Below are 22,434 nucleotides of genomic sequence, written 5' to 3'. Positions count from 1 at the left end.
ATTTTTCAGAAACATCTTTGGCCGTGGGTGAATATATCCCGTTCTGTAGATATTATAGCTCCATAAAAGCTGTGCCTTTGCTCCTTGCTGCCAGTTTCCCTTGCCCTTTGTCTCTTTTGATCCTCTCTGCACCTATTCTGGTGACAGATCAACACCGCTAATACTTCAGTGGACTAGTCTCCTCCGTTTCCAATTCATTTTCAAGCGTCATTCCCACGACTGCCTTCGGTCTTGGACTTGAACAGTTTCCCCCTTCTGTTCTTCCTCCAAGAATCCCTTCTTTTAGAACTGAAGTTGGAATGACAGGGAGGGCTTGGTCCAGGCTGCTTCCTCATTAAAAACATAGTTTGACCAACGAAGAGGACAGAAACATCTTGGTGCGGGGAGAGAAGGCATCCCCATTCTCTTTAGGACAGAATTTCTGGCAGCCATCTCTGCCGCCCGGTCCCCCCAGCCCCGCCCCTCCACATTTTTGCGCTCTCTTGTCACTAGTCAACAGACAGAGCTGTTTCCCAGCTGTGCGAGTCTCTGGGAGCTTTGCATAATCTGAGGCTGAGAGGTGTTGTGTCACCCCAGATACACAGACTAGTGGTCAGTCAATTACAGTTCTCACAACCCGCCGGGCAGCTTTCCAGTCTAGCCCGTTCTCGGCTACAAGTCCCACAACAGCAGTAATCAAGGAACACCCGTCACTGGGCGGAAAGGAGTTTTTAGAAAGAATCCACACTGACAGCGGCACGATGGACTTTGGGGGCTGCCACACCGCTTAGGAGATGGCTGGCGTCCAAGCTTCTGAGGCTGGATTGTTCGGAGGAGAACAACGACAGAGTGACGCTGAAAGGAAGAGGGACTCTACCATAGAAGACAGTTTGCATTCTTGGGCTTAAGAGAAAAGCAGCCACCATGAGGTGTCTTTTTGACAAAGTACATTTGAGTTCTGCTATTTCGCTGTGGCTTTTATCCCCCCCCCCCAAATTCTTGTCCAGTTAGACCCTGAATGGAGCAGATTACAAATTGGGTGATTTTAACACTGATCGGTAGTTGATTTTAACACTGATCGGTAGTTACACATTTGAATATGATAGCCAAGCTTATTTTCAGCAGAATCTAGTGTATGTTCCTGAACTTGGAGCTTCTCTTTCTGCTTGCAACTTATTGGCTGTGGATGGCTCACGCCACACCCGCTTCTCCAGGGTTACTCTATCTCTGCCCTTTCTCAATCCTAAAGACCTAAGCGTCTCCCAGGGACACCCTACACTTCACTAGGGGCCTGACTGTCCACTAGGTTTGGATTCTGGGGTAGAGACAGGGTGCTGAGCATCTGTTAGAGCTTCGTGCCCCTTCTCCCAAGGAGGCAGTGCTGGCTCTGGACTCCAGGATATGAAGGCATCTTCCTTCTCCATCCCCCACCCCGGGCTCTTGGTGAGAGCGCCTCTCCCTCCTGAGTCCTGGCTCCGGAAGGGAAGAGACCCTGCCATTCAGGAAGCGGGTGGCTCTGGGAAAAGCTATCTCATTTCCAGTTTTGTGGTTTCTTTCGTTTTCTTTTTGTTTTCTTCCCAGCCCATCAAGACTCACTCACCCGATAGAACTGGGAGGTGTCCAGGTGTCTCAGCAGATACCTGGGTATCCTGTGCCCCACACTCCTCCCTCCACTGTCCGTATCCAAGCCCACACTTCCTTGGACTGGATGTTTCTCCTGTCCTGTTGCGAGCCACCATCTGTTCCCCCACCCCCTTTGCTCCCAGGGCCATCTCCCTCCGGGCCTGGGGTGTCCTGTGTCCGATTTCCCCTCCTCGTGCCGCACAGCCGTCTGGTCAGCACCCTTTGCCCGTGCCACCTCCATGCCCCCGAAGGTCCACGCCGAGCTGCTCCCCTCGTGTTCTTTATCGTGTCTCTCTCCCACTACCTCCAGGATAAAATCTGTCTCCTGGCACTTGTGCAGTCCTCCAAGAATGTGCTGCTCTGTTTCCAGACTTGGGGAAAGGAGGAACGTGCACGTGGATGTAATAGCTCCCATCAGATGGCCAGATGTTGGGATGAATGTACAACTGTCTTTATTTCCTTAACTTCAGGCCTCAGCTCTCCCAAACTTGCTGTAGACTAAGTTAACTTAGGATTAGACGTTCCTCATTTCCAGATTTTTGTAGCAGAGTCATTTATGTGGTTAAACAGCACCATGGCCTCATTGCTGAGATGTGCTAGTGTCCGGCCCACCCTGTGCTCTGCTTGTGTTTGGAACCCTTGCTATTGGCCAGGCCTTGTACGGGGGCACTAGGCAGTGATAGTCTATCTCATTCATGTTTCAAGAAGAAACCATTATTATCCTCATTCTAAGAATGAGGAAACTCAACTCAGCTTCTGACTGTGAAGTCCAAGATCTTAACCATCACCCTGTTCCTGTCAAAGGTATAGTATTCTTATGACACCCTTCAGGGTATAATAGATACTCTAATCTTTGCCACTGTTATTGCATAGTCCAAAGAAGCCTTGCTTAAAACTCTAATTACAAAGCTAATTAGATGTCTAATCCTTCATGACGTTTTAATGTGAAAGCCGTGTCTTTTGAGGCAAAGGAGTTTAGGGTAGGGTGCACATGTTTACCAGCCCAGGAGGGACAGCATGGGTGCTGGAGTCCTGCGGACCTGGGTTCCAACCCTGCCCCTCCCTCTTGGACCCACGTGATCTTCAGCAAGTGTATGCATTTCTCGAGCCTCAGTTTCTCAGGTGTAGAGCATTGATGTAATACGTGCCTCCCAAGGCTGATGCTGCGGTTGTTCAGTTGTTTTTGTGAAACAGAGCTCTCTTTTTTTTTAATTGGTATATATATTTTTTAAAATTTTATTTATTTATTTATTTTTTGGCCGTGTTGGGTCTTCGTTGCTGCACGTGGGCTTTCTCTAATTGCAGCGTGCAGGAGCTACTCTTCGTTGCGGTGCGCAGGCTTCTCATTGCAGTGGCTTCTCTTGTGGAGCACGGGCTCTAGGTGCGCGGGCTTCAGTAGTTGCGGCACTCAGGCTTCAGTAGTTGTGGCTCATGGGCTCTAGAGCGCAGGCTCAGTAGTTGTGGTGCATGGGCTTAGTTGCTCCATGACAGGTGGGATCTTCTCGAACCAGGGCTCGAACACACTTCCCCTGTATTATTGGCAGGCGGATTCTCAACTACTGCACCACCAGAGAAGTCCTCGTTCCCTTCTTTTACTATACCAAGCCACTGAGAAAGTTTCAAAGCATGGGTTCTGATAAACGACCAAAACAGAGCAATATAGGTTAAGTTTTCCTTTGGATGAACAGTGTCACTTATTAACATAATGTCTGTGAGCAGCCGGGAACGCAGTATTGATGAGAGCCTTTGTCCTTACTCCACTTGTACATGTCTTCACTCAGTGCGATATAATTGAATGAGACTCGTTTAAATGCCCTGGATCCGATGCATTTTGAACCCAGGAACAGGTTAAATAATTAAGCAGGAAGTAAGGTTAACCTGTTAAACGTGGTGTTGTGTGAAGCCTGGTGTTTAAATTCTCTATTATTTCTTCTGAAGAATGAGAAATTCAATGAAAGTATTGATAGTTAAGGTTGCTTGTGAGAAGGGGAGTGGAAAGGAGATATCAGGATCAAGCTCGGGGTGTCGGAGAAAAGGAAATGACCTTTGATCATTAGATGGAGAAATGAAAGGAATTCGGCTCAGACAGAGCTTTTCTCTTCTCTGTCAGTGCTCCCGGTATCATGTGTTGAATCTTGCACATGATGGCTCAGTCCTGTAAATTAGTCCTAAAATAGGCAATGTCACCTAAATCCCGTGTCTATCCGTCCTGGACAACAGACTGGGTCAAGACACTTCTAGAAAAGGAGAACCTCCTTTCTTTCTTCCCTGGGATTGAGTGCATCTGGCAAGGAGGTGTAGACAGTTAACTTGATTGTTCTTTGCACATTGCTATTTGGCGGAGGAATCTTATTTCAGGCATCGTCTCAGTTGGTCTCCACTGTCCCTGGAGAGAGATCTCTGAGTTTGGGACCAGACCTAGGTGTCTTTGGGCATCTCAGGTTGGGTCTTCTGGAGATAAATAGTTCACTAAAGAGTTTGGAGTTCTGTTCTGAAACTGGTTTCCTGGGTAAGACCTCCTATGATGAGTTCCTTTGTGGAACTTTTTGGAACTCCAACAAGGGAACGATCTTGGGTGAGACCAAATATGTTGCTAGTCTACGTGGCACTCTTTTCTATGTTCCACACGAAAAGGGAGTTAGTGTAGACGGTAATTAAGGTCTAGAATGGGAGATCATCGGTTTCCATCCCAGCTTGACCTCTTACTAGCTCTTTGACAAGGGACAGCTTTCTTGTTCTCCGTCAGTCTTCCCACCTGTATCATGAGGGTGGTAATAGTGACAGTTGATAACATTGGTTGGATTATTAAATAAAATAAAGCACTTAAGTGCTCAATATCATTTCTGGCACATGATGAAGAGCCAATAAAGGTTAGCTGTTATCATTGTTAATGCAATGCAATGAGATTTCTTTATTTTTCTTTCATTTTTTAGAAGAATAAATAGTTGTCACAGTCGATTTAAAACTGGTCTGTTTTAATCGTTTGGCTCTGCGTTCTCCTTTGTGCATCATTTGAGCTTGTTCAACCAGAGACATCTGCCTTGGATTACTGTGTGACTGTACAGTGTCTATCCTTGATTAGTTATGAAAGCCAGAAATGTAAGATATGTATGATAACTCTCTCCAATTCCCATGTATGTCTAACTTTTTCACCTCTCTAAGATAACAAAGCAAGAAATGGAGTTAGCAACATTTTCCGTTTCCAAGGCAGAAAGATATAAACTCTTTCAGTTTGCACATCACTGTATTTACATCTCAAAACTATTAAGGTGATTCTGAAGTTTTATTCTCTTACAGCAGTGAATATTGTTGCCTCTTCTCTTGTTGCAGGTCAAATGAACAATAAAGATTGATAGCGTTGATAGATGCTCTGGGTGGTGGTGCTGTGAATAGGACTTTTTTTTTTTTAAGTTCATAAATAGGTTGTCATTACTGAGGCTCTGCTGTTTTTTTGTTCAAGTACAGTAGTTTGATAGAGGCTCGCTTTTATATTTACCTACTGTATTTTCTGCACTGAGTAAATGACGCTGCAGAAATGAAGATTTTGTTGTGTTGTTCTTATAGGACACCTAGTTCTTTCATCAGAAACTGCTTTTTTCTACTAATAAATTATCATTTTTGTTTTTACAGGGTTTTAGTAATTGACGCTAAGGCTTCTATGACATTTTTGAAAATATTTTGAATTCTGCTATACACGAACTAGGCATGAGAAACAGCCGTTGTTGCTAAGAACTTTAAGCGCTTGGAGATAGTTTTACTCATGAAGACCCGTTAGGTTTTTTTTTAGAAACTTTAATCTTTACTTATTATTTATTTATTTATTTATTTATTTAATGTCTTAGGTCGTGCCCTGCCCAGCATGTGGGATCTTAGTTCCCTGAACAGGGGTTGAACCTGTGCCCCCTGAATTGGGAGCATGGATTCTTGACCGCTGGACCACCAGGGAAGTCCCTGAGACCCATTAGTCTTTAGTGTGTGTGTGTGTGGCTGTGTTACATACGGTTTTCCTCGCCAAATATGGAACAGTGTTTTACATTGACAACTATAGCAATAAATGAATTAGTGCTCCAGAAAAACCACTGGGCACTGCACAGTCGGCAAGAGTGGTTTTCTTTGCCACCGTGGAGGTCGAATAAGATATTTGCATTCATGTCATTCAAATGTTGCCATTTATTTCCCCAGCAGAAGTAGAAAGCGCAGGTTTCATCAGGAAGCAATAAATATCAAAATAAAACCTCTTTGTGATGAGCTGTCAGTGCTGTTTTTGAGAAGCGTGAAAAACCATACCGCATTTAAATGATACCCTGTTTAAACAGAAAACAGGAGTGAAGCAATTGTAAATTTATAGCCAGTACATGTGGAGTTTTGCATACCATTCAGGTAGTTGGAACTGTTTCAGAGGTGTATCAGCAAGTTTAATATTTATGTCTAAGCCTATTAAGTGATAGTTTGCGCAGAAGGTTAAATCTATTTTTATTTATCTGTCTGTTACTTGAGAGTGTTAGTTGGGGTGCCCTGGCATCTCCATCCTGTTTGACTGTTGAACGTTGCGCCTCTGAGACCTGCTGGGGCCATTTCTGCTTGGTTGATTTAAAGGGGCTCACGTAGACCCCCCCCCCCACACACCTTAAACAGAGTGTTTTCTGTTGAACACTCTGCATCCCCTCAGGACTGGACAGTCATTACTTTGTGAAAATGCCCCCTCCCCCCTTTTCAGTAAGATTCAGGATTTTTCTTTTTCCCACCCATGCTTGCATCTGACTTTTCAAGAGCTATTTTCCCCCCAAGTCTCCCAAACACAGATGACTGTTGATGGGCCGTACGTACACCCAGACTTCCGAGGGGATTGCTGTTGGAATCTTTCATGACATAACGTGAATGCTGCTGTTGACAGTGGTTGAGAAACAGACAGACAGTAGTCATCTAGAGAGCCAGCTTGCGCTGGGCTGGCCATAGGAAAGATGCGTTTGCAGACCAAGGTGTCACTGAGAGAAAATATTCATTCCACGTGTCTGGACATCTCCAAACGTTCTTAAGTGACTGCCCCAGGGTTAGATGGTATCAAGAAATGTTTGTAACCTCTTCAGCACAGGACAGAGTTTCATCATGGGCCCCCAAAGTGCTCCCTGGTTAAACTTCCCTAGAGACATAGGATTTTTAACGCTCAGCAGCCCATGAGTCCACTTAGATAGAAAGAAAATTCCTCCCATTTTTTTCGCTGTTTGTAAATAAAATTTTGAACTCATCTGTTCCCTGCAGGGTGAAGAAACAAAAAGCCTGACTCTTGTCCTGCATCGGGACTCCGGCTCCCTGGGATTCAATATTATCGGTGGCCGGCCGTGTGTGGTATGTTAATTGCTGAAATGGGTTTTTCTTGTCCCTAATGCAGGTGGAAGAGGGGTCAGGGTTTGGGGGGCGAGGGGTAGGAAACCTTGGTCACTTCATTCTGCTCTTATTAGAGTTCGTTGTGTGTCTAACATCTTCATGCTCAGGGATTTTTATTATTTTTTTATTGAAGCATAGTTGATTCATAATGTTGTGTTAGTTTCAGCTGCACAGCGAAGTGGTTCCGTTTGGGGGATTTTTATTTCATTGTGATCTCCTAATGTAGCATTGTCCTAGTCATACAGTAGCTCATCTTAGCCGTTTAGCTTTGGGGATGCGTGTCTGGTTGGGTAGCAGTTGAGCTGAGGCACGTCGCGTGAGACGCGTGCAGTTGCACGGAGTGACTTTGCTAGAGTGGGGGCTCTGAGGCTGGCCATGTGATCGGGGCTTCTGCTCTGTCTGCCCTTCATCAGTCAGGGGCAATTCCCCCATTTGTGGCATCGTGCATCCCATGCTCTTTCTTCCCTCTGGAGCTGTTCACGCCATTCATCATGATCTCCTCCTCCAGAAAGGAGAGACTGAATTCAAATCTGTCAATTTAATTGCAAAGAAAATGTCTGCTAAGAGGGCTTGGGGGGGAAGGGTGCGGCAGAGGATGTGTTTTGGGATCTCACCTTTCACGATTGCCCGAGTATGTGTCATCTCTTGCTCTTTTTTGGGGCTGACCCTCTCCTTGTTTGTTAGCTTTGAAGGAAAATTGTCAAGGGAAGGAAAAAGAAAATCAGATTCACTCATTCAACAAATAAGTATTGAACACAGGCTGTTTGCTAGGGGCTTGGAGATACTGGCCAGGGAGACTGGGTCCCTGTGGTCATTGAGTTTATGTCCTGGGTGATATTGGGCAAGAAACAAGTAGATACAGTAATTACAGATGGGAGAAGTACAATGAAGGGTAAAAAGTGGGAGGATGGCATGTGGTAGCTACCAAGGAGCAACGGCCATCATTGGCTAGAGTAATGAGGAAAGAGAGGAAGGGATATTAAGGCAAATCCTAAAGGATAAGAAGATGTCAGCCATCCAGCTGTGGTTAATGTTTGCCCCCGCCTTCATAGAGCTCAAGTCCAGATGGAGGAACTGATGAGTTAGGAGAGGAAAGCACTGTTCTCACTGATACATGCTGTGCCTGGGTCCAGCTAAAGATGCCTGGGGACGGTGGAGTGGGGGGTCCATTAGCCGTAGGGAAGGAGGCGTCCTGGGGCAGGGCCATTGGAGCTGGGTTCCGAAGGATAAGCAGGAGTTTGCTAGATCAGAGGGTCCATATATAATACATTTATACATTTGAGCAGTCTTAACTTTAAAAATATATATATATATTGAGCATATTTAGTTAGCTACAGATTATAAATATATTGACTACTGAACCAATGTTACCTGTCTTATAAAAGTTACATGCAAGAGTCATTTTAAATTACGAAGTTAAAATATGAATATGATTTTTAAAATGCTTTTTTGTCATTCCAATGTGTTGCATTGCACGTACCCATCTTTGAAGACCACTGAGCTAAAAGAAAGTGGACGGACCCAGGGAAGCCCAGACAAGGACAGCAACAGAGTTGAGGGGTGGCAGGAAGTGGTCAGAAGGAGGCTGGAGAAGCAGAGGCGGGTTATGATTAAATTCCCTTTGCTTTTAGCCAAGGCCACAGTTTCTTGCAAGAAACTTCCACACCGTTTATTGCAAGAAGTGACAGCTTAGTTGTAGGTGATACGTAGTCATTAAAATGATGAACTAATACATTATCTGCCTTATAAAACATACTTTAAAAAGCACACTTCTCGACAATGAGGAGAATGAAGGTGGGCAGGGGTAGGGGCCGGTCCCACTTGGCTGGGCCCCAGCACTGCACACACACCCTTGTGTTCCTCCCATCGTCTCGAGGGGTTTCTTAAGAAACTAACATTGTGGGCTTCCCTGGTGGCGCACTGGTTAGGAATCCGCCTGCCAATGCAGGGGACGTGGGTTTGAGCCCTGTTCCGGGAGGATCCCACATGCCGCGGGGCAACTAAGCCCATGCGCCACAACTACCGAGCCTGCGCTTTAGAGCCCGTGAGCCACAGCTGTTGAGCCCGCGTGCCACAACTACTGAAGCCCACGTGCCTAGAGCCTGTGCTCCGCAACAAGAGAAGCCACCGCAATGAGAAGCCCGCGCACCGCAACGAAGCGTAGCCCCCGCTCGCTGCAACTAGAGAAAGCCCGTGCTCAGCAAGAAAGACCCAACGCAGCCAAAAATAAATAAATAAAATAAATTTATAAAAAACAAACAAAAATCCCAGCAGGGTTTTCCTGACACCCATTTTAAAAAAAAAAAAAAAAAAGGAAACTAACACTGTGTCAGGCTGGGACTTTTCACTTTCCCCTCTTTCCAGTTGACTCAGATCCTAGGTGGCATGTCCCGCTGCTACTCTGATTCAGTTCTTGCTGCCAGGGGTCAGGCTCTCCAGCCCTGGGAGGGCGTGAGGGAGCCAACTGGGGCTTGACTGGCTCAGTAATTGTCCCTAGAAAACACCAGGACCGGACAGACCCAAGTTCTCCAACTTACCATCAAGAACGTCTTTTGCTGTTTAGCACAAATAACAGAGAGTTGACTGTATGTTTTTTTTTGTTGTTTTTTTGCGGTAGGCGGGCCTCTCACTGTTGTGGCCTCTCCCGTTGCGGAGCACAGGCTCCAGACGCGCAGGCTCAGCGGCCATGGCTCACGGGCCCAGCCGCTCGGCGGCATGTGGGATCTTCCCGGACCGGGGCACGAACCCGCGTCCCCTGCATCGGCAGGCGGACTCTCAACCACTGCGCCACCAGGGAAGCCCTGTACTTGGTTTTTGTTCATAATTTTTATTCCTCCTCTCCATACCCATCATTACCAGTTTTAAGAAACAAGTACCGTAAGCGAAGATGCATTTCACTTTTAGATGTTTTAGAAGTTTCTGCAGCCAAAAGCGCCCAAACTAGGAAGATCTCTTCTGCACACACCAAAGCGTATACAGAAGAAGGGAGCCTGATGTTTGCAAAATGCCTGAAATAGAGAGGCAAGCCTACGGCTTGACAATTGTTGGGCAGCCGACTATGGGAAAGCCCGAAAAGATGGTGTTTAGTTTCTGCACCTCCCCAGGGGTGAAAGGATGCTTCCAGCCTCACTAGAATGCAGTTGTTGTGTTTTTTTTTTCTCAGACTTACCAAAGAACATGTTTTAGGTCATTTTCTTTTTCCTTTAAAAAAAGTGATTTAAGCACAAACCAGACCCAATTTTGTAGCGTTCAAAAGTGTTCTCAGTTTATGTGGTCTTTTTGCAAGAACTCCATGCATGGCCCTGGGGAGGAAGATTGAATTCCATATGCATGTGTTTGCCGTTGTGTTTTTAAAAACTTGTCCTGATTAGCAGAAACAGCAAAGGGAAACCTAAATGGATTCTTCACTGTTGCCTGGAAATCTGGCAGGTCATTGAGAACATGCTAAAAAGCCAGCATAAGCAACAATGTGCACTCATTGTCAGTTACTGGAAGTAGAACGCTGTGCGGATGACGTGTGTGTTTCCCAAGGAATTCCTGTGTTGGATGCTTGGTTGGGTTGTGACATAAGCCCAGCCGGGGGCTCTGACATAAGGCTTTTCATTGCATGATGCAGTACGTGATGCTCTTAGCAAAATCACATCACCCATTCATGAGTGCTCGTATCCCTAAAGAAACAGCCCCCAGTTTGGTGTATCAGACCTTTCCCTTCAGCCTTTGGCAAATATACTTCATTGTCAGGCACCCCTGGGATGAAAAAAGTCCCTTTCATTTTTCTGTTTCTCAAGCCAACAAAAGCAAACAAATCCTAATTCATCTTGGTTCACCTTCATGCATAGCTCTACCTTAAAATGTGTTAGGAGAGGAGCCAACAAACAAAGACTAAAGAGATGGCTCTTAAGAGAAAAGTGTCGCTATCAGCGACGGGCTTGATTGGTTTTTTTTTATTTTGTGCTTTCTGTATTTTTTGAATTCTGTTACCATCCCCTACCACTGTCTTTATTTAAGCTCATTTGTGGTGTTTGCTCTTGCCTGTTCCTCTCTGATTTTTGCTTGGACTTTCTGATGCTCCTTAAGAAAAATGACTTGTGTACGATGTATTTTTCTGAAAAACAAGCCAAAGCCCAAATCCCATCCCCTTTTTTCCCCCCTTCCTCCCCAGCCAAGAAATGCAAAACAGTTAAATCAGAGTAAACACAGATCTGTTTTCATTTGATATATTGACATCATCCCTTAGGGAAGTCAAGCTTGTCCATAAATCCTTTGTGGTCCATTGAGACTCTTCAGGTTCCTCTAGTGGAATATTCCCATAGCCTGGAATGTTGGAATTCATGTGTATTTTTGAGACTTTTCTCAATGGGAGACAGCATTGCACTTAGAGCTTGTATAAGAGAATCAACCTATCCTTAGTTTGAAAGTGACCTATGCCACTTTTTAGCTGTGTGACCTTAAGTAGGTTACTTAACCTCTCTGTCTCAGATTTTTTCCATCTATGAAATGGATAATAATATTACATACCAGTTGTGGTTATTATGAGGATTAAATGGCGGACAGCGTATGCTCACTACGTACTTGGTACCTAATGTGTGTTCAGTAAATAGAAGCTGTTGCACTGCTTTGTATCTGATATAGGCACGTAGGGAGCTACACAGATGCCTTGGGAGTCGTGCATCATCAGTAGTGGCTGTGAGAGAGAAAGGAGCCTCATAGAAATTCAGACAGTGAAGGCCTGAGCGGAGTGCTGTGATGCTGGCCAGGGGTGCCTTTGGGGGCCGGTTGATCCAGCACAACACCCACAGACTTGCAGACCCTTCTCTCTTGGAAGAGTGTTGATAGAATCCAGATGGCAGTGAGAGACTTATCTTTGTCTTGTGGGGATAAATGTTGGGAAAAACACTTAAGGTTCATTTTTGCTTGTGATTTTGGTGTCTTTTGAATCATATCTATAACATTATGTAGTGTGTGTGTGTGTGTGTGTGTGTGTGTGTGTGTGTGTGTGTCTTTGTGAGAAGCGGGGATGGGAGGGGAGAGAAGAGGTAGAGAATGTGCATTTTCCCACCCTTGGTTACTACTGTTACACTTCAAGGGGTAGATGGAGCCACTTCAAAGCCATGTCTCTCCTCCTTTAGAATATAGGTTTGTTTTTGTTTTGCAGTTTAAAGAGGAAAATGTTGTATTTTCATAATTATTTTTTAACAAATGGAATTTTGATGTATTTGCATGTAGAGAAATAAGTAGTGAAGTAGATCTTCTTATGGCGTTATGTCAGGGAAATTGCCATGATGGTAGATTTTGGAGTTTTTGTGGAACATCCTGAACTTACTTCCCAAATGCTTTTTGTTTGGAAACAACACATGCTTTTGCCATTGCAGTTATAAATCCATCTGTTAATCACGAGAAATTTAATCCACACACTTGGAGAGCATTCATCCCAGTGCTATTTGGAAAGAAGTTCATGAACAAGCTGTGAGGGTTTTTTTTTTTATGAGTTGGAGCTTTTTGATTTTAAATAAAGGGAGGACTTTGAGCATGGAGCTGTCTTCTTTCCCAGAAAGTTTCAGTCTGGACTTTGAAAGATCTAAAGGAATTCAAGAAGATTGGAGATCAGAATTTATTAGGAAGGGGGAGGGGTCGTGGTGGGCTTTTCTGATGCAAATCAGAACAAAGATAAAACGCCTATTTTCACCATCAGATTCTTGGATATTTAAAAGTTTTATAATACTCTGTGCTTGTGGGGATATGAGAATACACTCTGTCTAATGAGCTGTAAGTACAAGCTCTCTGAAGGATAGTTTGGCGACGTCTATCAAATACACGTACCCTTTGACCCAGCAGTTCCATTGCTAGGGATTTGCCCCGATACATACTAGCAAAGATATTTCAGAACACAGATAGAAGGGAATTAGAGGTGACACAGTCTCTAATAGCAACAACTGTAAACAGTGCTCATTATCCCTGTGTGGGGTTACTGTCCAGACACTTAAGGGAGTGAGGTAGACAGTGGGCCTGATGGTGGAGAATCTGCAACCAGGCACCCCAAGAACGTGGGGAGCATAATCCCATTTCTGTGTCTAAGAAAGAAAGAAATACATTAAAGTGTTTTGGAAAGGGTGGATAAACTGCCACTCGATGCAGTGAAGGGGTGGAAGGACAGTGGGTTAGAGACGGCAGGGGCTTATCATTTTATACCTTTTGGTACGGCTTGACTTATTTTATCACGTTACTTTTAGTTTAAAACAGAAATCGGGGGAGACAGCTGGCTTTTACCCCCTTGCCACTTGTGCCGGCAGCAAGAACCCATTACTGTTTTAAGAGCGTAAGCTTGCTTTTCATGACCAACTTAATGCCTAGCGTTCACGTGTGTGTTTCTTTTAACCCAAAGGACAACCAAGATGGATCGTCCACTGAAGGAATCTTTGTATCCAAAATAGTCGACAGTGGACCTGCAGCCAAGGACGGAGGCCTGCAAATCCACGACAGGATTATCGAGGTATGTGGACACCGCCAGGGTCTTCCGTAGGCCGAATGGCATCCCGTCTTCATCCGGTTCAAGGCAGGGTGCTCGGTGGGGCAGGGAGGCCTCAGCTGGGACTCTTGAGGCGCAGGAGTCAGACCTCTCCGAGGGTGTGGGACCAGACTGGGTGCTGATTGCCTCGCTCTTAAGCCTTTGTTCACGTTCAGTGCAGAGAAGCCAGATTACGAGTGGCTTATTCACGATTTGGCTCTTGCCACGTGGCCGCGCATCTGTTTTGCGTTCTTCCGTTAGAGCTTCGTGTGAAAACCACTGGGGAGTCGTGTGTTAGTTAGAACCAGATGAGCAGTCCCTGTGGTGCAAATGGTGACTCTGTTCGGATCGGTGACCAGGGAGGGGATCGTTGTGTCAGCTTCGGAATCACTCTAACGTCCTCAGAGCTCACGGCACACAGTTATTTCTACATATCCCTCTTTTATGCGTGTCTTTTCTGCCTGTTGTCACTTGTACTAGTTGATTGTCCGGGGACGTGCAGGCAAAGGTTGATATTCAGGATGGTCACTCGTCTCATCACCGACTTCCTCGTTTTCAATTTTCACTCATCATTTTCAACTTTTACTTAGGGGCTTTGTAGATTTTCACCGGGGGAGGTAGGTAGCTCCCTCCGCCCCGCCACAGGACACTTTGGAATAGGGTCACACTGTGTCCTAGCATGCTCCGAGTTGCTGAAAGGGAAAGAGTGATTCATGGCCTGCTTGTGTGGCCTCCTGTTGCAAAGTTTGATACAAATGACTATATTTTGCTGGTGGTTTTGACTATGTTGATTGCTCTTTTAATGGGTAAATTATATATATATACATGGGCTCAATTTGTTGGCTCTCCTATGAGGAAAAAATTAAATACGAGAATCCAGGATGAGTTGTTGAAGCCCGTAAGAAACTCACCCATGGGCCGTAGCCATAATATAGCACATGAAACAGGAAACTGGAAAAATGGCACTGTGACCACTGGATGTTTTATGTTCCAAACACACATTTGCATAGCATCTATATTTCTTGAGTATATGTGTGGTCTCTTTCAAACCTTGGACCGAGTGGGAACTCTGACCATGGGATGAGCCACGAGGGAAGTTCCCGTAACCCGCCGGAATGTGGCCATGTGCTTCCGGGGGAGGGAGCGTTGGGGAGAGGAGGACAGAGTCTCGCTTTTCTGGTCTCATTTGGATGAATTCTGCAATGTGCAAAGCAGTACACTTCGGGTCAATTTATATCTTTAGGGGAACAGACGGTTATATCTCTCCAAGAAAACAAACTGAACGAGTTAGGGTATAAGAGTTACTTTTCTGAAAGAGTGGATGCAGTGTGACAGTTTACATATTAAAAGGATACTTGGGGGCTTCCGTGGTGGCGCAGTGGTTGAGAATCCGCCTGCCAATGCAGGGGACACGGGTTCGAGCACTGGTCTGGGAGGATCCCACATGCCGCGGAGCAACTGGGCCCGTGAGCCACACCTACTGAAGCCTGCGCGTCTGGAGCCTGTGGTCTGCAACGAGAGGCCGCGATAGGGAGAGGCCCGCGCACCGCAATGAAGAGTGGCCCCCGCTTGCCACAACTAGAGAAAGCCCTCGCACAGAAATGAAGACCCAACGCAGCAAAAATAAATTAATTAGTTAATAAACTCCTACCCCCAAATCTTAAAAAAAAAAAATGAGATGGGACGTTTTTATTAAAAAAAAAAAGGATACTTGATTTTGTTTTAAGGACATCATTAATACTGCTACATCCCTCTTGACTTTTTGAAGGGTTCTTAAACTTGGAGATCTTTTTGCTGCACGTTTTAGGGTCAATCTTCATATTTCCCCGGTCAGGGGGGTGGATTTTCCCTACCAGGAATTTGCTTGGGCAAGATGCTTTTTCACGAGCTCAAATGCATCCTTACTGTCTTTTTTTTCAAGAAAGAGAGAATACATTTTTTTAAAAATAAATAAATAAATTTATTTATTTATTTTTGCCGTGTTGGGTCTTTGTTTCTGTGCGAGGGCTTTCTCTGGTTGTGGCAAGCGGGGGCCACTCTTCATCGCGGTGCGCGGGCCTCTCACTATCGCGGCCTCTCTTGTTGCAGAGCGCAGGCTCAGTAGTTGTGGCTCACGGGCCCAGTTGCTCCGTGGCATGTGGGATCTTCCCAGACCAGGGCTCGAACCCGTGTCCCCTGCATTGGCAGGCGGATTCTCAACCACTGCACCACCAGGGAAACCCGAGAATACATTTTTTGAGACCATTGTTCCAAAAGATAAGTACAGCTTCCATTGCCAAGGGTTTGGTGGAACAGCCAGTTTCTGTAAGTAATGGAATTTCATTGCTCTTACGTTTTGCAAATGAGAACTGTACAGCTGGGCAGGATTTTCTCTTGGCAAAGGGGGATCTGTGTTTGAAACATTTAGTACGGTTTCTGGTGAGTCACATTCCCCTTTTGGACAGTATGTAAAATATTAATCATGTCCCAGTGTTGAGATGGAAAGAAGGATGATCACAATAGAGAAACAACATATGTGTAATTGCAATTGACACCCCGTGCCCTTCTCCGTCAAATCCTAATCTCTTTTGACATGATACAGTGATTCCCATGCCTGAAAACGATGTTCTCCTGTTCACCTTGTCTGTATCTGAGTTTATTACCAGGCATGAATTTGATTATTTTAAGTGTGCACGTGGGTTCACTAAGAAGAGTCAACGGCTTTCTAGTTTTCCTCCATATTTCTTCCTTTCAGAGGAGTGAGCAAACTCCCACTAGATTTTCACCATAAAAACTTTCATCCTGGCAAAAGGAAGCTTATATTAAATCCATAGAGACTGACTAAATCTCGTCCTCAGCGCAGAGTTGTTAACGGTTACTGTGTTCCTACCGCTCTTTGTTCCCTGAGACCGGAGCTGTAGTTCTCACCCACATCGGAGCCAAGCACACTCGCCTCGTTTTTTATCAGAAATATTGTGAAATGCCATCAATACTCATGAAACGAAATTCATAAATAATATTTATATACCTAATGCACACCTAATGGTAGAACCTATATACTGACATTAATAGAAAAGTAACAGGAAGATCATTTATAATAAAATGTATGTATCGGTATGTAAACGCTCGGGCACAGCCGCATTAGAAGACACTGTGATGTTTGTTGCCAGACGCTGGCATGTCCTTGTGGTCTCGGCACGGTGCACCGGCGACAGAAGTTGCTGGTCCAGGAAGGCGGTGCTGTGGAGTTTGGCACCACAAGCAGCATCGCCGTCCACGATTGGACTTTCCACGGTGGTGAACAGATTGTGGTTAAGATACGGCACAATTAAATACAGTCTTCCTTTGATTTACACACATCTCTGTGTGTGTGTGTGTATTTTTTAAAATTTGTGGTAAAATATACGTAACATAAAATTTTAACCATTTGTAAGTGTACTTTTCTGGGGCATTAAGTACTTTATCGTGCAACCATCACCGCCATGCATCTCCAGAACTTTTTTGTCTTCCCAAACTGAAACTGTAGCCGTTAACCCACCCCTCCTCCCCTTCCCCCAGCTCCTGGCTGCCATCCTTCTGTTTTCTGTTTCTATGCATTTGACTACTCTAGGTGCCCCACATAAGTGGAATCATACAGTATTTATCTTTCTGTGTCTGGCCCATTTCACTTAGCATGATGGCCTGCGCAGTCATCTGTGGACTTGTAGCATGTGTCAGAATTCCATCTTTTTTCAAGCTGAATACTATTCCATTGTATGTATAGAAGTATATACCACATTGTGTTTATCCATTCATCCATCGATGGACATTTGGCTTCCATCTTTACACTGTGGTGAATAATACTGCTGTGAACGTGGGTGTGTAATCTGTATGCATTGAAATTGCAAAAACAAAACAAAAAACCCCTCGGGGTTTATATGTAAAACAGAGTTAGGGTGTACCCTCAGGTAATTATAAAAAGTTTGTCACTTTACCTTTACTAATGTCTGGCAGGATACGGGATGGTTATTCAGGAAGCCCAATAATTCTTCATTGCCCAAGACTCTGTGCGTTTAGGGTTTCTAGCATCCTTGGTCCCCACCCCAATCCTTGTGAAAATGAAAAATGCTTCCATAGATTTCCAGCAGTACCTCGGGTTATGATAAGGACCCCGGGGAGAATGACTGGGGTAGAGGTTTGTCTTGTTCCCAACCTTATGATGCGAGGTGCGTTGCTCAGAAGCTCGTTCTTGCATTGTACTCGTCTCTCATTTGGCGGTAAGTGAATTTCTGTGGCAGTTGTCTGGGCTAAATGCAATGTCCTCTTCTGCTTTGAGATAGTAAATGCTATTCTCCGAGTGCAGTGCAGGCAGGGAGTGAAGCCCTCTTTTGCCACTAACCTTTGTTTTGTACAATCCTCTGTAAATACGTGTTCATCTTGGGAGTGTTAGGGTTTGAAGACCCAAGCATGTGGTCACAGAAGGTCTGTAAGCTCAGTGGCTTTTGTGTACATCAGTCATTCTCTGTTTTGTTTGTCATTGCTAAAAAGGCTGGGTTACAGGGTTGACTAGAACGGATTAACACTGCCTTCCCTTCCCGAGCTAGGCTACCTGGTAAAGCAAGATTTTACTATTTGTTAGTGAAGATAATGTTCTCCCAGCAACTAAAATGGCAGAGTGGCATGTGCATTCACCTGCAAAAGCATTTAGTTTTAGAAAAAGGAAGACGCTCTTTTTCTTCTGTTAACTTTTTGTCTTGACGTAATTTCAGGCTTGCATTAATGAATTCCTGTACAGGCTTTACCCAGATTCCCCCAGCACTAACATCTAATACGTTTACTTTATCCCTTTCTCTCTCTACCCCTATTCGTAAATACATCAGTGTGTATTTTTTTTTAGGAGTAAGACCTTCTCTTACATAACTACAATCCATTTATCTAAGTCAGGAAATTAATATTGGTAGGGCCCTATTGTCTCATCTACAGAATGTAGTCAGATTTCTAATAATCCGTACAGTGTCCTTGATAGCAAGAGAAAACCGCAGATCATAGGTTTTACTGAGTTGGCATCGTTCGTGATTTCCTTTCCTTTAGAGCAGTGGCTCAAGTATTTTGTCTTACATGCTACTGATGTTTTCGAAGAACACAAACTAGGTCTTTTGTGTAACGTCTCTCAGTTTGGGTTTGTCTGATGTTTCCTCATGAGTACGGATTCAGGCCATACATTTTGGGCAGGAATACCAAAGAAGTGATAGTGTGTCCTTCTCAGCGCATCCTGTCGGGGGTCACACGATGCCACTTTGTCCCTTTATTAGTGATGTTAACTTGGGCTGCTTGGTTAAAGTCTTATCTGCCACGTCTCTCTGCTGTAAAGGTATTGTTTTCTCCTTTGTCTTGTATCCTGTCGGGGAGGGTGGGGGGATACTTTGAGGCTGTGGAAATATCTTGCCACGACTCAAACTCTCATACACTGGTTTAGCACCCACTTATGGATTTTACTTGACTATTATTATTATAATGGTTGACAAATGGTGATTTACTAAGTACATCCTTCTATGTTTATGAGTTGTAAGAAGAAGTGTTCTTTTCCTCCCTGTTTTTTTCTGCCTATCTCCATGTGTCTGTCTGTCTGTTTCAGTATGGACTCATGGATTCTTATAATTTGGTGGTCACCTTGGCCAGTTTGGGCCAGAAGGCGCTCTTTCAAGCTAGTACCTCTGTCCTTTTCTCATGTTTCCATCAGTTTCTGAGCACTTCCTTACTTTGTGGCGCCATGAGATGTCCCAGGCTCATCTTGTGCTCTCCTGCCCCAGCCCTAGAATCAGCTCTTTTTCCAAGTAGCTCTAACTCCATTGAGTGAAGAGTGAGTGGCATTTAGAAACCAAAATATGGGTGCTAGGGTGATCATATATAATTATACGAGGTTATAATTGAGGTTTCATTGTTTCTAGGCACTCTCAGCAGACAGAGCTAGAAAATGGAAATATGCAGATACACACACAACATTATCATCATCAACAACACACCTCTCTCCTTCTGTTTCTCTGTTCGTCCTTTTATATATTTTGAAAACTATGCCTGTATCAGTACCTCTTATTCCAGTCCAAGTCTGCATGCTTAAGTTTCTCCTCCTTCTTTGAAGATTTGCAACTCCTAGAGGAATCCCTTTTGAAATAGTGATGAATGTACTTTCTTCTTTTGAATCAAAACTCTGATCTTTGCTTAGATGTTATCAGTGAAGTAAAAATTGTTGATGAACATTGTTTAAAATATTTCTATATTATTTTTGGTTTGATTTTGGGAGGAAAAATGTGCTCTAAAGTAGGTGATTTTGTAATTACATTTTTCTTTCATTATGGCGTAAGAAAGTCTCGGTATTTCTTGTGTAACTGTATGCAGGAAACCTATTATTGCTCAACAGGCAGAGATATGCACAAGCCATTTGGGGGTGACATTAAAAATAAACACATGAGGCTATGCTGTTGTCCTCTGTAGTGACTGATAGCCATGGACCACACTCAGCAGAGGAGAGGAAAAAATTCTGTGGCAATTATCCTCCTGAGAAGTAAAACCTGTTTGTGTCAATTTGAAATGTCTGTTACCTCAGTTACACAAATAATCTGTTTTGATGAAAGAGATGTGGTATAATTCAAGCTATGTTGAGAAGATTCTTTTCAAGCTGCAAAAATAAGCAGGTTTTAGAGACCCCTTATTAGTAATGGGCCTCAACTCTCCATTTCCAGAGGCAGAGACTAGAGTTTCATCTGAGTTACCGATTTCGGTTGGTCGACAGTGTTGTACCCTGGATTTCTATGCGGCAGGATTCTGAGGCCATGTCTGGATTGAGTGGGGGTGAGTGTGGTGATCATTTAGTGATGTTTACCATGGACACAAGAGAGGAGGGGTGACAGTTCGACTCTGGACTTGTTATCTCTGGCTGGCCTCATACGATGTTTTTGGAATGACGACATTATCATTTGGAAGTAATGACTCTCCTTTCATTGGGATGGTGTGTATTTCATAATAATGTATCAGTCATTCTTTTTGGTCTTCAGATGTAAAAGAAAGTGGACACCTTTGTTGCATCTCAGTTCTTTTTCCCTCCTCCCCCTGTTTAAAGACGCTTTTCACTTTCATCTTACTCTTATAGCCTGTACCATAGCAATAGAAGTTCTGGCAAAATGAAAGCAGCTGATTTCCTTAGTATTAGCAGGCACATGTGGAAGTGGAAAGAGCCCTGAGGTTTCAATGAGGACCCCAGGTTTAGGTTTCTACCAGGTTATTCGCTCTGTGGTCTTAGTATCCTGGATGCTGAGCCTCGCGTGCCTCATGTCTAAAACGGGAAGAGCGTTACTCTCTGTCTCCCCTACCTGTCATGCTGTCTGAGTAGAGCAAGGAGATAACATACGTCAAAGGATTTTTGCTCTTAAGTGCCAATATGAAGAATTGTTTGGGTTTTTTTTAAAATTCAAATTTTAGTGTCTGATACAAGAACTTAATACCAAAGCCAATTATAAAAGTCAGCAAAATACTTCTGAGATCTGTTTTCCTCTTGTGTGTTTTAGCCAGAATGTAGTGCTGCTGCAAGGTTATTGAGGAAACCTTGAACTGTTTCAGGCAGACATACTTTTCAGAATTAACAATGTGACCAATTAATGCCAAATATTTCCTCTTTCCTCCCAGTTGCCTTTAAAAAAATAACATTTTGTATTAATTGTTTTCCTAATGACTGTACTGATGTATTGACTTGGTAATATTTATTATTGTTCTTATTTTCTTATTACTGTTTTGCTATAAAAACTAGCTTTACCAAAAAAAACACTAGGTTTTCAGGGAACATGTTTGTAACAGACATCACTGCACACCAGCCAGATAAACGTTAGGTGAAGAATAAAACATATGGCGTGATGCAATTTGTTTGTTTTAAAGACATTTATGTATATTAGTCTTTTCATAGGAAAACGTACTCGGAGGTAATAAAACATTTTAAAGTTACATATAAAGTCGTAGAGTGGGATTATGGGGAAACTCTACATCTTTTAAGTCACCTTTCTATAATGTTGGGCTTCTCCAGAGAAGTGAGTATTCTTTTTTACAATCCAGAAAACAGTAAAGAGGAAAAACGATGAGTTAGAAGTTTCCTTTGAGTTTTAAGTATCACAAAGCTGACTCCTGCTTGTGTGTTTCCTTTTGTATGTTACTTGTCCTTCTCTTTTCCAAAAGCTCCTAGCAGATGGCCTCACATATGAGATGGGTGGGCAGCTCATGCTGAGACGCTGAAACCAGGCTGTTGGAAGTTCCTCCCTTCCATTCTCTGTCCAGATGATCAGAGTTTACTTCCTCTTGACACTGTGTACTTCTGTGGGGGTTGTGGCTCCCCAGAAGTTTTAAATCTATCCCCTCATGGTCAACCCTTAGTAAAAAGAGTTATTTAGATCATCCACAAAGCACTTTAAAATAAGAATAAATCAGAAGTGACTGGCATCCCCATTAAATTTTTTGAATAAAGATTAGGTCGAAAAATTAAATCTTTGGTAATTCCCAGACAACAACAAAACAACAAACCCTTGACAACAGTACAGATAATATACAGTTTATATTCAGTTGTCTTCTTTGTACACCATATCTAGACCCTTATCTTTAAGTATGGGGGTTTTGAGAGCAAGAACCCATGTCATTTTTTTAAAAATTAAGCTTTTGTCTTTCAGTCTGTTGGTGTAAGACACAAAGAGTTAGGTGCACTTTTTTTTTTTTTTTTTTTTTTTTTTTTTGCGGTACGCGGGCCTCTCACTGCCGCGGCCTCTCGCAGTGCGGAGCACAGGCTCCAGACGCGCAGGCTCAGCGGCCATGGCTCACGGGCCCAGCCGCTCCGCAGCACGTGGGATCTTGCCGGACCGGGGCACGAACCCGTGTCCCCTGCATGGGCAGGCGGACTCCCAAGCACTGCGCCACCAGGGAAGCCCTAGGTGCACTTTTATCGGACTTGA

At 44.0% G+C, this 22,434-nt stretch overlaps 1 protein-coding gene across 1 annotated transcript in view; it reads left to right on the top strand.

Moving 5' to 3' along the window:
* Nucleotides 1–22,434, top strand: part of PDZRN3 (PDZ domain containing ring finger 3) — a 246,698-nt gene that overhangs the window by 8,948 nt on the left and 215,316 nt on the right. The window contains exons 2-3 of the mRNA XM_060022920.1: nucleotides 6,862–6,948; nucleotides 13,370–13,477. Of these exons, the coding sequence (XP_059878903.1) occupies nucleotides 6,862–6,948; nucleotides 13,370–13,477 (195 nt within the window). The remainder of the gene's footprint in view (nucleotides 1–6,861; nucleotides 6,949–13,369; nucleotides 13,478–22,434) is intronic.

This window comes from Delphinus delphis, chromosome 10 (assembly GCF_949987515.2).
Source record: "Delphinus delphis chromosome 10, mDelDel1.2, whole genome shotgun sequence".
NCBI lineage: Eukaryota > Metazoa > Chordata > Mammalia > Artiodactyla > Delphinidae > Delphinus > Delphinus delphis.
This window is presented reverse-complemented; position numbering and strand designations above follow the sequence as displayed.